Source organism: Otolemur garnettii, unplaced genomic scaffold, assembly GCF_000181295.1.
Source record: "Otolemur garnettii isolate 467f Iridium unplaced genomic scaffold, OtoGar3 scaffold00218, whole genome shotgun sequence".
Taxonomy (NCBI): Eukaryota; Metazoa; Chordata; class Mammalia; order Primates; family Galagidae; genus Otolemur; species Otolemur garnettii.
In genome coordinates, this window is record NW_003852613.1 from 1,494,513 (window position 1) to 1,507,947 (window position 13,435).

The 13,435-nt window shown below is 50.6% G+C and overlaps 2 protein-coding genes across 3 annotated transcripts in view; one reads left to right on the forward strand and one right to left on the reverse strand.

Annotated features, from left to right (window-relative positions):
- Positions 1–12,559, reverse strand: part of UFD1 (ubiquitin recognition factor in ER associated degradation 1) — a 22,216-nt gene extending 9,657 nt beyond the window's left edge. The window contains exons 1-5 of one of the 2 annotated variants that reach the window (XM_003801699.3): positions 12,445–12,559; positions 8,842–8,974; positions 8,447–8,479; positions 4,992–5,113; positions 1,907–2,037 (exon numbers count right to left, since the gene is read on the reverse strand). In XM_003801699.3, coding sequence (XP_003801747.1) covers positions 1,907–2,037; positions 4,992–5,113; positions 8,447–8,479; positions 8,842–8,974; positions 12,445–12,447 — 422 coding nt within the window. In that variant the 5' untranslated portion in view covers positions 12,448–12,559. Of the gene's footprint in view, positions 1–1,906; positions 2,038–4,991; positions 5,114–8,446; positions 8,480–8,841; positions 8,975–12,444 lie in introns of those variants that run through there. The other variant, XM_023508030.1, reaches the window with a different exon arrangement.
- Positions 12,560–13,191: 632 nt separating this feature from the next.
- CDC45 (cell division cycle 45) overlaps positions 13,192–13,435 on the forward strand; it is a 41,374-nt gene continuing 41,130 nt past the window's right edge. Inside the window, exon 1 of the mRNA XM_003801700.3 lies at positions 13,192–13,388. Coding sequence (XP_003801748.1) covers positions 13,338–13,388 — 51 coding nt within the window. The 5' untranslated portion in view covers positions 13,192–13,337. The remainder of the gene's footprint in view (positions 13,389–13,435) is intronic.

Below are 13,435 nucleotides of genomic sequence, written 5' to 3' on the forward strand. Positions count from 1 at the left end.
CTTAGGTGTATGTGGCTGGCGCCTTAGCCGCTTGAGCCACAGGCGCCTAGCCGAAAGTATAAATTTTTAAAAGCTATGCAACCCTAATGCCCACACAAGGAAATGTCTATTCACATGGACTATTTTAACTACATCATCATCATTAATTTGTGGAACTATTTTGTACATAGAAGTCAGACATGAAGCATGCCTCCAGACTCTGCCCATGACATACCCTATCCTGGCCAGGATTCCCAGAGTCTAACTCAGAGGCTGGCAGAGCAGGGTTATCCAGGTTCCCTTCTCTTGCTCAAAGCTTTCCACAACACAGCTTTGTGGGAAGTGTGGCAGGCTTTTGCGGCCCCTGCACAGGAAATGGCACACTGCAGGGGTGCCCTTCCCTCGTGCCTCCCCCTAACCCTACAGCTGGAGGGCCCGAGGGTCAGATCCAGAATTGCTTGTACTTCTCTGCTCTGTACTAAGAAAGCTTCATCCAGACCCTCAGCTGACCAAGGAACACCAGGCCAACTCTCCAATGATGAAACTGACTCCCTTTCTCCACAAACTAAGTCAACTGCGCTGTGAAAGCATGAGTCTGCATCCCAACACCTGAGAAAACCCAGGGCAGGCCACACTCTCAGTCACCAACAGCCACGCAAGCTCAGCACCTGCAGACTCAGTGACCCAGCTCTCTGAAGGACGTCCCCCGCCTGTGGGACAGGAAGCCTTCACCACTGATGATGCTGTAGGCAGTGTGCACACAATCCCCTCATCTAGGACCTGGCCAGCTGGGAACCCAACATGCCATCGTGTCCAGGACTGGGTCAGTAAAGGACTGAGCACAGCCATCTGCACCCAGGACATGGCCCACTGACCAGCAGCAGCACATCTAAGGATGGCCTGGTGAAAGGAGGCTGACAGGGTGGGAGGCCGCTTTTTTTCTTAAACTTTTTACCTCTCCATTTTGTTCAGTTGAGCTTTTGTCTTTTTCTTAAGAATGCATTTTTTGGCCAGGCATGGTGGCTCACACCTGTAATCCCAGTACTTGGGAGGCCAAGGCGGACAGATTGCCTGAGTTCACGGGTTCAAGACCAGCCTGAACAAGAGCGAGACCCTGTCTCTAAAAAATAGCCAGATGTTGTGGTAGGTGCCAGCTACTCAGGAGGCTGAAGATACAGAATCACTTAAGCCTAAGAGTTTGAGGCTGCTGTGAGCTGTGACACCATGGCACTCTACTGAGAGCTAAAAAGTGAGACTCTATCTCAAAAAATAAAATAAAAATAGCCGGGCATTGTGGCGGGTGCCTGTAGTCCCAGCTACATGGGAGGCTGAGGCTAGAGAATAGCTTAAGCCCAAGAGCTTGAGGTTGCTATGAGCTAGGACACCATGGTACTCTACCCAGAGCAACAAGGTAAGACTGTCTCAAAAAAAAAAAAAGGCAAACCAGGGCCATGGAGCTGGTGGGCTCAATCACAGCACACACAGAGCACAGCACACCCCTCACCCAGCCCATCTACTTCCTAACACAAATGCCTGCCTAAAAAAGTCCACTAGAACCTAGCTCCTTCCTTCCCTTACTAAGAGACAGAAACGTGCTCATCACTGCTACCCACCACTGGGGTGAAGTCATACGAGTTGTCCCATCCTTCCATCAGACACATCCTGCACTCTGGGCTGTGTGGCAAGTGGCACAGCCCAACCACAGAGGAGCTCTGCTGTAGCCTCCAGGAAGTGCCTGGAACATGACAAGACAAGGCTGAGACCACACAGCACACTCCGCCAGGGCCAAGGAGACCTGCCAGCTGAGCAACTTCAATCCCAACAAGCATATGGCCCCCAAAGCAGCTGCAGGTTCAGCAAAACGCTTATTGTTGACTGGCTGCCAACATACTTCTCCTCTGTCACCCTTTTTATTTCCAAAGGATACACGGCTTTCGGGTTGGTGATGTCCAGGAAGTCGGGGCTCTGAGGCTGGAATTTGGAGTAGGTAGCCACCTGAAGGTTGACACTCTCCACCTGGACCAGGCCCCCTTCTTCTAAGAGCAAGTTCTGCATCATCTGAAAGGAAGAAGCGGCCACATGAGACTCCTGGGGATTGACTGGCCTCCACGACTGCTGCTGTCTGCACACAGGACAGGCTGATCTACCTGGGTTCCTGGAAGAGGAGCCTGAGACCAGACATGTAATTTAATCATGATACAGCATTACAGAGGAGGAAAAAATCAGGTGACATGGAAGGAAGGAAGACCAATAAAGGTGCTACCAAGGCCTCTGCCTGGCCACCCAGACGAGCCACCGGCACTGGGCCTCCCAGGGGCAGAGTGTTCCCCAAGCACTCACCCCCTACACTTCTAGGCTGTCTCACAGCAAGGAACACCATGGGGCAAAGGGCCACACTTGAGGGAGGAGCTGACAGTGCAAGGGGAGGCTGACTGCTCAGGAACAGCCCACCACAGCTGAGGCCAAGGGATAGTGGCAAGGCCCCAGAGATGTCTCCTATGGGACTTATAGAAACCAACAAAGAAGCCCCCCACAGGCCTCTACTAAACTACTCAGCAAAGTGGACAATGGCCAATGAGAGCCATGGACACCTGGTGTGCAGGGAGCCAGGACTCGGGCCACAGGCCAAGAATGAGAAATCCTGCGTGTCCTAGGATGGAATTTTGTGTTTATTATTTGAAACCTTCTTAAAAAGAATACCAAACACATCTATGAGTAGAGAGAATCATATAAGGGAGCCTCTGTAAACCTGGCCACCCAGATTGGAGCCCTGACGGCTCAACAGTCATCAAGTCACGGCCTTCCCAGCCTGTCAGAGCCCCACTTACTACCTCGCTGCGGCCCACACCAGATGCCCTGCAGTGAGCCCCAGGGGTCATTCCCTTCAGGAGAGCTTCACCCAGAGCAGCAGTTAAGAGATGACTCTAATAGCCCAAGAATCAGGGTCTGAGGACATAGGAGAGGAGGGAGCGTGTATGGAGGGAGGCGTGCTGAGAAACAGCAGGTGGTCACTGACTCTGCCAGACGTCACAGGAAGGCCTGCAGGATGGAGAGGCCTGGCTGTGGTGGCTATGGATCCTAGTGGCCCTGGGGAGGTGCAAGTGCTTTAAGGCTCTGAGTCTGCTTGCCACAGCCAGATGCATGCATAGTCTCTTAGGCAGACTTTTTTTTGGAAATCTGTCTCTGCTCCTGCGAGATATCAGTAGGCACACACCTGGCCCAACATGTGTACAAACCCCATGAAGAGGTCACAGTTGAGGCCAGCCTACAAGACTTTACCTGCTACAACAGCCAGCCCAGGTTAGGTGACCTGAAGAAGCTCAGGAGCTCCGGCTAGAACGAAACTTCCCATCAGCCAAGAGAAAGCATTTGCTCACATATCCCATGGTGGCCATGGGACAGCAGCTGGGGACACCAGGCACCTGCCCATACCACACACCAAGAGCTAAGAGATCAGCCAGGAAGAGGTGGCCTCATACCCCACGCTGGCTCCAGGCCCCCCAGATAGGGTTCCCAGGAAGTATGACATCTCAGAGAAAGGAATTAAATTTGTTTTCTGGTCCAAAGTGGTCCAAGAGCTTTGACAAACAGCCACCAAACACCAAGGTCTAAAGGCAAAGCTTCAAGGTCCAGGGCGCCCTCAGTGTCACCACCTCCTATCTCTCCTCTACACTCCAGAGGGGCATGGGGAGTAGTCACTGCCTGGTGTTTCAGCCATGTTGAGTAGCTTCTGTGCCAGGTGCTCTAGAGGCTGAGCAGAACAAGCCTCAGGGCTGGAGAAACCTGCAGGCACACACAAGAGCAGCCAGGGATGGGCACAAGAGCTGGGGAGGGTGCAGGCGGAGGGGATAGTGAGCCGTGTCTAGGCTTTGAGGTGCAAGGGCACTCCTCAGGCCAGGTGAGGCAGGCCCGCCCAGCAGGGTGACACCAAGACACAGCATGGCACACGTGCTCATACAGGGGAGGCGTTGGCTAGGCCTGGGACCTGGCAGCACCCCAGCAGCCAATGGCAAGGTCTCCTGGTGCAGGAGGGCAGGGCCTGAAGAACTTCCACTCAACTTCATAAAGGATTAAGCCCACCCCTTCTCCAGTGTGCTGACCAGTGACAGGGGACCCGCAAGAGAGGCGTCCAACGGCTGAGGAGCTCGCACTCCTCAACACAGAGGACACCTGGGTCCACTGTGGGCTTCGAAGGCAGCACGTCAGACTGGGGAGGACGAGGGGGTGGAGGCAGTGAGCGGCCCTGAGGCCACCATGTGGCACTTGCACCCAGAGGGCCCCCCCTCACACACAGCCCCCCCACGCTGGCTCCAGGCCCCCCAGATAGGGTTCCCAGGAGGCATGACATCTCGGAGAAAGGAATTAACTGGTTTTCTGCTGCTGGCCTCTCAGAGGTATGTAGCCCCAGGGCAGCTCTGTGTGGCCCAGGGCAGCTTGATGGTGCAGGTGCCCTTGATATCCCAACCCCAAGTCTGCAGTGACTTCCTTCAGAACACTACACAGAGAGTGCCCGGATGCAGGAAAAGGGCATTGTGCCCAGAGCTACTTGGGGGAGTGTTTCTGGAGGGCTCAGTCACAAGCAAGCATCTGAAAACATACACATTGTGACACATGGAAACAGCACAGAATCCTAAATATCTTACTTACTAGACCACTTAAAACATGGTCTTGCTCCATTATTTTAAAAAAGCCTGACCCAAGAAATCACAGATGAACAGTCTGGCTGTGACTTCAGGGCAACCAGCCGAAAAACTGTCAAAGCAAAGGCTGTCCCCACAGCAGAGCACCCCATGTGTACCTCACAGCCAAGCACAGAGCAGGCATGGGGACTGTCCTAGATCCCCCTCTTGCCAGGCAAGGTCAGAGCAGCCGAGCCACGTGCTCTGAGGCCAGGCCTCCTGAGCGGATGTAGGCTCACACATGCACAGCTGCGGCTGCCCCTGCCTACAAAGCCCTCCAACCTGACAGGCCAAGGGGCATAGACTCTCCAGAGCCCGGGTGGCCCGGCTCACCCAGTGTGGGAGGTAGCAGATGCCCTCGTCAGCCACAAACTCCAGCACGCCACAGTGTGTCATGCGGTCCGAGTTCTTATTGGTCAGTTTGAAGAGCATGGGATAGGTGATGTTAAGTCGGCCTAGAAGGAAGAGAGAGGATGTGAGGCACAGCTCCTGGGAAGACAAGCCCTATCCCCAAGGCTCGCCCCCTGGGGCATGCAGACTCAGGGATCATCCCCCCTCAGCCGCTAGGCGCGCCTTGGTTGGAGGTGCTGTTTCCCCATGACACTCCCTGTGATAGCACAAGGCATGGCCCAGAGGAGCTTGTGAAGTGTGAAGACTCAGTAACGCAGCACTGGCATAGATCTGTGATTTCCTGAAATCACAGTTTTAAAAAGTGATGTTTGTTTACTTATTCATTAATAATTTAAGGCCAAACACATAGTGGACAAAATCCCTACCATTAAAGGTTTCTAGTTATAACAGAAAAATGAGAAAGAAAACAAAACAAGGTGTAGTGGCTCACACCTGTGACCCTGACACTCTGAGAGGTGAAGGAGAGAGGACTGCCTGAGGCCAGCAGTTCAAGATCAGCCTCAGCAACATAGACCCTGTCCCTGCAAAAAATAATAGGAAAATTAGCTGGGCACAGTGGTGTGCACTTGTAGTCCAGGTACTCGTGAGGTTGAAGCAGGAGAATTCCTAGAGCCCAGAAGTTGGAGTCAGCAGTGAGCTATGACAATGTCACTGCACTCCAGCTGGGGTAACAGAGCAAGACCCTGTCCCAAAACAAATAAATAAAAAAACAAGCATGCTCAGCGGCTGTGGGCAAAGCAGGGCAAGGCCAGAAGGACAGGTTCATGGAGGCTGAGTTCTCCAGGCTGGTCTCCAGGCAGGTAGGCCAGGGAGAGAACTCTAGGCAGAGGGGCAGCCTGAGCAAAGTTGCCCTGGCAGTTTACGAACCAGATAGGGCCAGGATAGCTGTAGGGATAGTGAGGAAGGTAAGGGAGCCTAGGCCAGGCTATTGCATGGGGCTGAACCTAGTACACAGGCCTGTGGGCTCTCAACAGGGCCACGACGCTGGGTGTCCCCTCACTCTGGTGGTCGTTGAGGTGGGGGTGCACAGACGGTGGAGGCAAGCAGACATGATTTGCAGGCATGTGGACTCGGGAGGTGCAGGGAGCACAGGAGAGGGGCAGCACCACAGGGCAAGAAGGCAAGGAGACCCAGGGCCCTGGGGGAGGGGCCTGAGGAGCTATGCATGGTGGTGCTGGTTTTTGCCATCTACAAAGTCCTTGTTCAGTCTTTCTGGAATAATAGAGTAGCACTATCACTGTTCCCTTTTATCTATGGGGAAACTAAGGCATGCAGATTAAGTACCATGCCCAGAGCCACACAGCTTATGAGTGGCCAGGATTCAAACTCAGGCTGCTGATGTGTCTGGGGATTCAACCATCTGGGCAGACTTTAGTTTGTCATTTTACCCAATATATTAACAAAAGTCCCATTCAGCATTAAAGGTGAAGTAGACTGTCTGGGATCTCCCTGAAAGTTTCAATAAAGCAAACCAAGTGAAGAGCCTGGGCTACAGAGAAGAGCATCCGGAGGCAGAATCTCATGAGGGAGGTGGCAGGGGACAGGCGCTCCCTCCTGTTACCAAGGGTGCTCATGATACTGGAGCATGGGGCCACAGGCCCTCCATCCCCAGGGCACTCCTTAGAAGTAGAGCTGTGGAGCTGACCCATAGCTGGTCCAGGGTGAACTGGGTCTGAGCTTGTTCCAAGTGGAAGAGAAACCCATGTCTCTTAGACCAATGCCTCTCAAACTGTACTGGGTACCCCCGAGCCTTCTGTACCCCTCACCTTGTCCAAACAGAGCAATAACCCTATATTTTATAAAACAACTCCCTGTAAGATTTTTTTTGGACATTTATAAAAGAGTTTCTGACATCACTAAAAAGGTTTGAAGACTGATCTGATATACACCCCACTGACCCAGTCCCTGAGTCTCTCTGGATAGTTGTGCTGAGGTCACAACTGGGGCCTGGCTCCTGGGTCAGCACATTGGAAAGGGAGAAGCCCTGGCCATTCCCTCCCCTATGACAGCAGGGTCTTTTTGAGGGCTGTGAGCTCCATGGCTCTGTGCACCTGCTGGTTGAGTGGCGGCCTCCACTGGGTATAGCCATAGCTGGTTCTAGCTCAGTGGTCACCTCCTTGTGGCTGGCATCAGATGGATTTGGTCTGTTCACTCTCCTCCTACAGGACCTCCTGACCACTGAGATGTCTCCAGTTAAAGAACAGGACACTAAGGTTCGGAAAGGCCAGATCACTACTGGAGAGTCAGGCAGGGCAGTGGGTCCGATGTGAGTGACAGTGGGGCCAGTGCCTGTTCTCCACGAGTTGCCACCATGTGCCCTCAAGATTGAGTGTGAACCCATCCCCCTGGACAACCTCTAGGCTCCTGCCTTACATAGGAGGAATTCACACCACAAACACCTCTAAATCTCAAAAAGCAATGGCTGTGTTCATGACCCGGGTTGTCTGTAACTGGGATTTTCTATGTCCAAGGAGCTTGGGGCTGCAGCATGGGGTCTCCAGATTGCTCTCATGGCCTCAGGGGGTGGGGAAGAGAGAAAGGCTGGGCCAATCTCACAAACTGTGGGCCTTTCTCACCACTGGTAAGGACTTCTAGGTGAAGACCAAAGTTTGGTGTGGCCATGCCGAGGAGCCACTGCAGTGGGGGTCAGGAACTTGGGCCAGGAGCTTAGGGGAAGAAGGCCCATGAGATAAAAACCTGCCTCAGGGCGGCACCTGTAGCTCAGTGAGTAGGGCACCAGCCCCATATACAGAGAGTGGGAGGTTCAAACCTGGCCCCAGCCAAATTGCAACAAAAAACAGCCACAACAACAGGTGTTGCGGCGGGTGCCTGTGGTCCCAGCTGCTCAGGAGGCTGAGACAAGAGAATCACCTAAGCCCAAGAGCTGAAGGTTGTTGTTAGCTATGACACCACAGCACTCTACTGAGGAAAACAAAGTGAGACTCTTTCTCCTAAAAAAAAAAAAACAAAACAAAAAAAACCCTGCCTTGTAGCACCCTCCCGTGAACTGACTGATTCCTCCATTCAGAGGAGACCTAGGGAGCCCATCCAATGGCATCTGCTGCCCTGGAACTTGATGCTCACACTTCATTCAATCCTAACAGAATCCTGAGACTCCAGGGGTGGGACAGAGGAGGGACCTGAAGCACCCAAGGGAGAAGTGAAGCTGGACAATCCCTGGCCCTGGTCAGGACCACCCTTTGGCCTGGTCATGTACCTTCCAGGGACGATTCACAAACAGATGTTGACAAAGGACACCTGTGTCTAGATGCACAGATGAGCTTATGCCGATTCCTGATGTCAGTATTTACACTGTATCACTGTATCAGTATTTATCACTGTGTCAGCTCCCAAATCACTTAGAAGAAAATACTTACTGAGTTGATCCAGTGCTGAGGGTGGCATAATTACTGTGGAGAGAACATTTAAGAAGTATTAAAAAAGTAAAAATGAAAAAAACAGACTAAAGGCAATTTCTATTATGTCAAAAAAAGGTTTTAAACAGTATTTTCAGGATAGCCAGAATTTAACAGATCTCTCATAAAGAATTTCACTTGATGTATCTTGTTTTGGGGAACTGAATGGCTACCAGCCACAATCTAACAGTTAATTAGTACCCCACCCACTCCCAGTCAGCAAGACAGAGACAAGCACCATTTCCACAGTAATTCTAGCTTCTGGCTCCCACATGCAAAGTCAGGACTGTTGAAGGCTACAAGCATCACAGAAAGGGCGGTAAAGGTGACTATTCAAAATAAAAACAAGCACATACTCTTCCCTCCTTTCTCCACATCTGACCTGTCATTAGGCCCCGCTAGCATGGACACGGAGAAGCAGCGGTACTGCGTGGAGAAGCGGTTTTGGAAGACCCGGGGAATCGGGTGGTCGAACATGTTGAAGGAGAACTAGAAGGAAGAAAGAGAAGAGGGCATCAGAACAGAACAAATGCACTTTTTTTTTTCCAGTTTTTGGCCAGGACTGGGTTTGAACCCACCACCTCCGGCATATGGGGCCAGCTCCCTACTCCTCTGAACCACAGGCGCCGCCCACAAACGCACATTTCTTCATGTCAAAAGATGAAAGACCTCTAGGTAGTAGATGCTGCCAAATGGTGTTGAAGAACACCACGTACTGACCACTCTGATTTCCTGGCCAAACTCCAAATCCTTTCTGCTGTGCCCAATCTAATCACTCGGGTCTAGTCTCCATCATTTTTAGGAAGTGTGATCTTATTAAAATATAATGCTGGCCATACCAAATATGTCCCAAACCTTTTTCAGGGCTGCCCCCCACCCCCTGTCCTCAGTATATGATAAAATTTAATTTATAAATTAGGCACACCAAGAGATTAACAACTAATAACAAAACAGAACAATTTTAATAACATACTATAATAAAAGTTACGTGGATGTGGTCCCCTCCTCTCAAAATATCTTAATATTTTCAGACCACAGCTGACCTTGGGTAACTGAAACCATGAAAAGCAAAACTAAGGATAAGATGAGACTATTGCATTGGAGTAACTATGATATTTTAAAAGAATATAAAATCCCACTTTAATCTTCCCCCACCTTTCTGATTATAGGTCCTAAGGCCCTTATTCCAAAGAGCGCCCATCCCCACACCTTGAAGGCTGATCACATTTTTGACACAGCTGATCATAAAACCCAAGAGGACTGGGTGTGGAGAGCTTCTAGATAGCTGAACACAGGGAGGGTGCTGGAGGGTGGGTGCAATCCTACCACATACCTCACCCTATGTATTTCTTCATCGGTATCCTCTGTGGTATCTTTACAATAAACATAATTAATTGTTGCCCTGAGTTGTGTGAGCCTTTAGAAAATTAACTGAGCCCAAACAGTGGGTGATGGGAATCCCCAACTTGCAGCCGATTAGTCAGAAGTTCCAGAGGCTTGGACTTGTGGGGGCCTGGGGACTGGGCCTTCACTCTGTGGGATCTAACATTTTTTCCAGGTACACAGTTTCAGGCTTCAATTAGAAGACCCCCAGCTGGTGCCCACATTTGGTCACAAAAGTCTCCTTCTGTGTTGATGATTATTGTAGTGTTAAGGACACAGTTTGAGAGTTTCCCAAAGCAAGTATAGATCCAAAAGAATTGAAAGCAAGATCTCCAAGAGATTATCTGCACACTCACATTTGTAGCACCATTATTCAGAATAGCCAAAAGATGGAAGAAACCCCTACAGATGAAGAATAAACAACATGTGGCATATAGAGACAATATTCAGCCTTAAAAAGGAAGGAGATTCTATCAGATGCTATAACACGGATGAACTTCAAGGACATTATGCTAAGTGAAATAAGCCAAAGTTAAATGACTCCACTATTCTGTTTTGTTTTGTTTTTTGAGATAGAATCTCACTCTATTACCCTTGGTAGAGTGCTGTGGCATCAGCATAGCTCACAGCAACCTCAAACTCTTGGGCTCAAAAGATCCTCTTGCCTCAGCCTCCCAAACAGCTGGGACAATGGGCACCTGCCATAGTGCTCAGCTGATTTTTCTATTTTTAGTAGAGACTGAGACTTTTTTAAATCACTCTTGCTCAGGCTGGTCTCAAACTCCTGAGCTCTTAGTGATCCACCTGCCTCAACCTCCCAGATTGCTAGGATTATAGGCGTGAGCAGTTGTGCCTGGCCCTTAAATGATTCACTTAACTTAGACTCTAGGGACTCCTAGAGTAACCAAATTCATGGAAAACAGAAAGTAGAAAACATTAGGTTGCTAGGGGCTATGGAGAAAGGAAATGGAGAGTTATTGTTTAATGGGAATAGAGTTTTATTTCTGCAAAATGAAAAAGTTCTAGAGGTCTGTCGCACAACTATGTGAAATACTAAACACTCCTGAACTACACACGTAAAAATGGTTATGATGATAATATTTCTTTTACCACGATTAAAACAATTTGTTGTAACAGAGTCGGTGCCTGCAGCACAGTGGTTACGATGCCAGCCACATGCACTGAGGCTGGCAGGTTCAAACCCAGCCTGGGCCTGCTAAACAACAATGACAACTTCAACAAAAAAACAGCCTGGCACTATGTTGGGCGCTTGTAGTCCCAACTACTTGGGAGACTGAGGCAAGAGAATCACTTAAGCCCAAGAGTTAGAGATTGCTGTGAGCTGTGATGCCACAGCACTCTACCCTGAGCCACATTGTGAGACTCTGTCTAAAAATAAAGCCATAACAGACAAATATTTTTTGACTTGGTTCCAACATACATTAAATAGAGAGAAAGCCACTAACGGAATCATTTATTAGCAATCCCAAAACTATCGAGCTGAATCAGCTATCTTCCTAAAATGCAAATATAGCATGCTTCTGCCTAAAATCTTGGATGACTCTCTGAAACTTTAGCACAGTAGTTTCCTTTTTTTTTGGAGACAGCATCTTACTCTGTCGCCCTGAGTAGCTGGGACTACAGGCACCGGCCACCTCGCCTGTCTTGCTATCCCCACATAACCCCAATACTTAGCACACTGCTTGGCACATACGATGTATTGTTTCTGCCAAGTGAACAAACTTGGAAACAGAAACGTGATTTGACAATGACAAACACAGGATAAGATCTAATAATCACTCCTTGTTTTTACTAAAATAAAAAGGTTCCAGAAAGGCAATGCTGTAGAAAGGTAGAAGAGAGTTTTGCAGCCAGACAGACTTGGCTTCAAACCTCCCCTCTTCACTTCTGCAACCTCCAGTAAACTATCTCTGTACATCCTTAGTTTTCTCCTGGTTAAAATTATATTAATAATCCTCGCCTCCAAAGGGATTGTAGGGATTAAAGGGGAGAAGGTGTGATGAGGCATTAAAGATGCAGGCGCTAAAGAAAAACTAGCAGAAAAAGTATTAGCAAATAGCAACTAGTGTTGGTATCATTACCGAACACAACAATCGCCGTCCACACAACCGAAGACGTGAACCCGGGGGGCACAGAGCTGCGGAAATGGGGAGACAGAGGGGTTTCCTTGCTCACGAGGAAGTCCCCCGCGGACAGTCCCCGGGCAGCGCCAGCCTCTGCTACCACCCCCGAGAGCATTCCCGTTCACTCCGTGTGCACGGACACCTGTTGCGTGGCCGGCTCTTTCAGAGACCCACGGGTGGACACGAACGCCGGTTCCCTCCTACCCTCCTACCCCACAGAGAGGGAACGCTAACCAAGCACCAGACGAGCGGACGTGACCAGAGGCAGTTCACGGTCCAGGGTCCTCCTGGCACTCGGAGCGCCCCGGATCGGCAAGACAGGCCGGACTAGGCCTGGGTGACTCGGCATCTCCGCCGCTGTCCGGCCCCGCGCGCCAAGCTCGGGCCCCGGCCCCACTCCTCGTCCTCGGAGCCCTACACGGCTGCGCTTACCATGATGAACACCGCCTCGCAGACGCTGTTTCTCTCAGAGGACGTTACGAAAGTAGCCCTCCGCCTGCCCTCCGCCAGCTGCCGCGGCCGCACTGAAGCCGGGACTCTCCGAGAGGCTCACCGGAAGTGCGGGACCCGAGACCCGGGGGGCGGCGCCGCGGCCAAGCTTCGCCTCCAAAAAGTAAAAAAAAAAAGACGACGGCTCTAGGCTATAAAACCTTATTACCAGTGGTGTTAAAATAATCTTTCCTAATTGGGTTCCCCGTCTGAGTTCTATTAAAAATTATTTTAAATTACGTTTTGATAATCCTCCCCTCCAGACGAATTTAGTAGGGTCCATTCTCCGGAGGACTACACTACCCAGAATGCACGTAAACCTTTCGGTCTTTCCTTCAGCCATCAAGGACTCGGGCGGAAGTTAGTTACGTATCCTCCTTTTGGCCGGACCGAGCACCTATTGAAAATGCAACTGTCACCGTTATTCAATATATAACTAAATTTAATTTATGGCTAGAAGTGTATTTTTGTCTTCTGGGGTTCCCAACGGGTAGTAGGCTTCTCTTCCCAAAGTAAAGATGTCTGCCGTTCGTTGGGTTTCTGGGTAAAAACAAGTTGGAGCTGGGGCGGGGGGGCGGGGGTATGGTGTTTACGTCCTGCTTCAGAAATGACGCATCTTTGGGGGCGGGCCGCAGTGTTCCAGCCCTGAATGGCGGAACAGTAGTGCCCGCCCCTAAGCGGTCCCATCAGAAGAGAGAAAAGTCTGGGACCCAAGAAGCTATTGGTTGGGGACCCCTGGGCCAATCTGGGAAGAGCTGTAATTTGGCGGGAGTCTTGACCGCCTCCGGGGCTCTAGGTGTCTTGGAGCGAGCTCAAGGCGTCTGCTCGCCGTGGCTATGTTCGTGTCCGATTTCCGCAGAGACTTCTACGAGGTGGTCCAGAGCCAGGTGACTCTCAGTCCAGGACCCCGGCAGAGTCCTCATCAGGGAGAAGG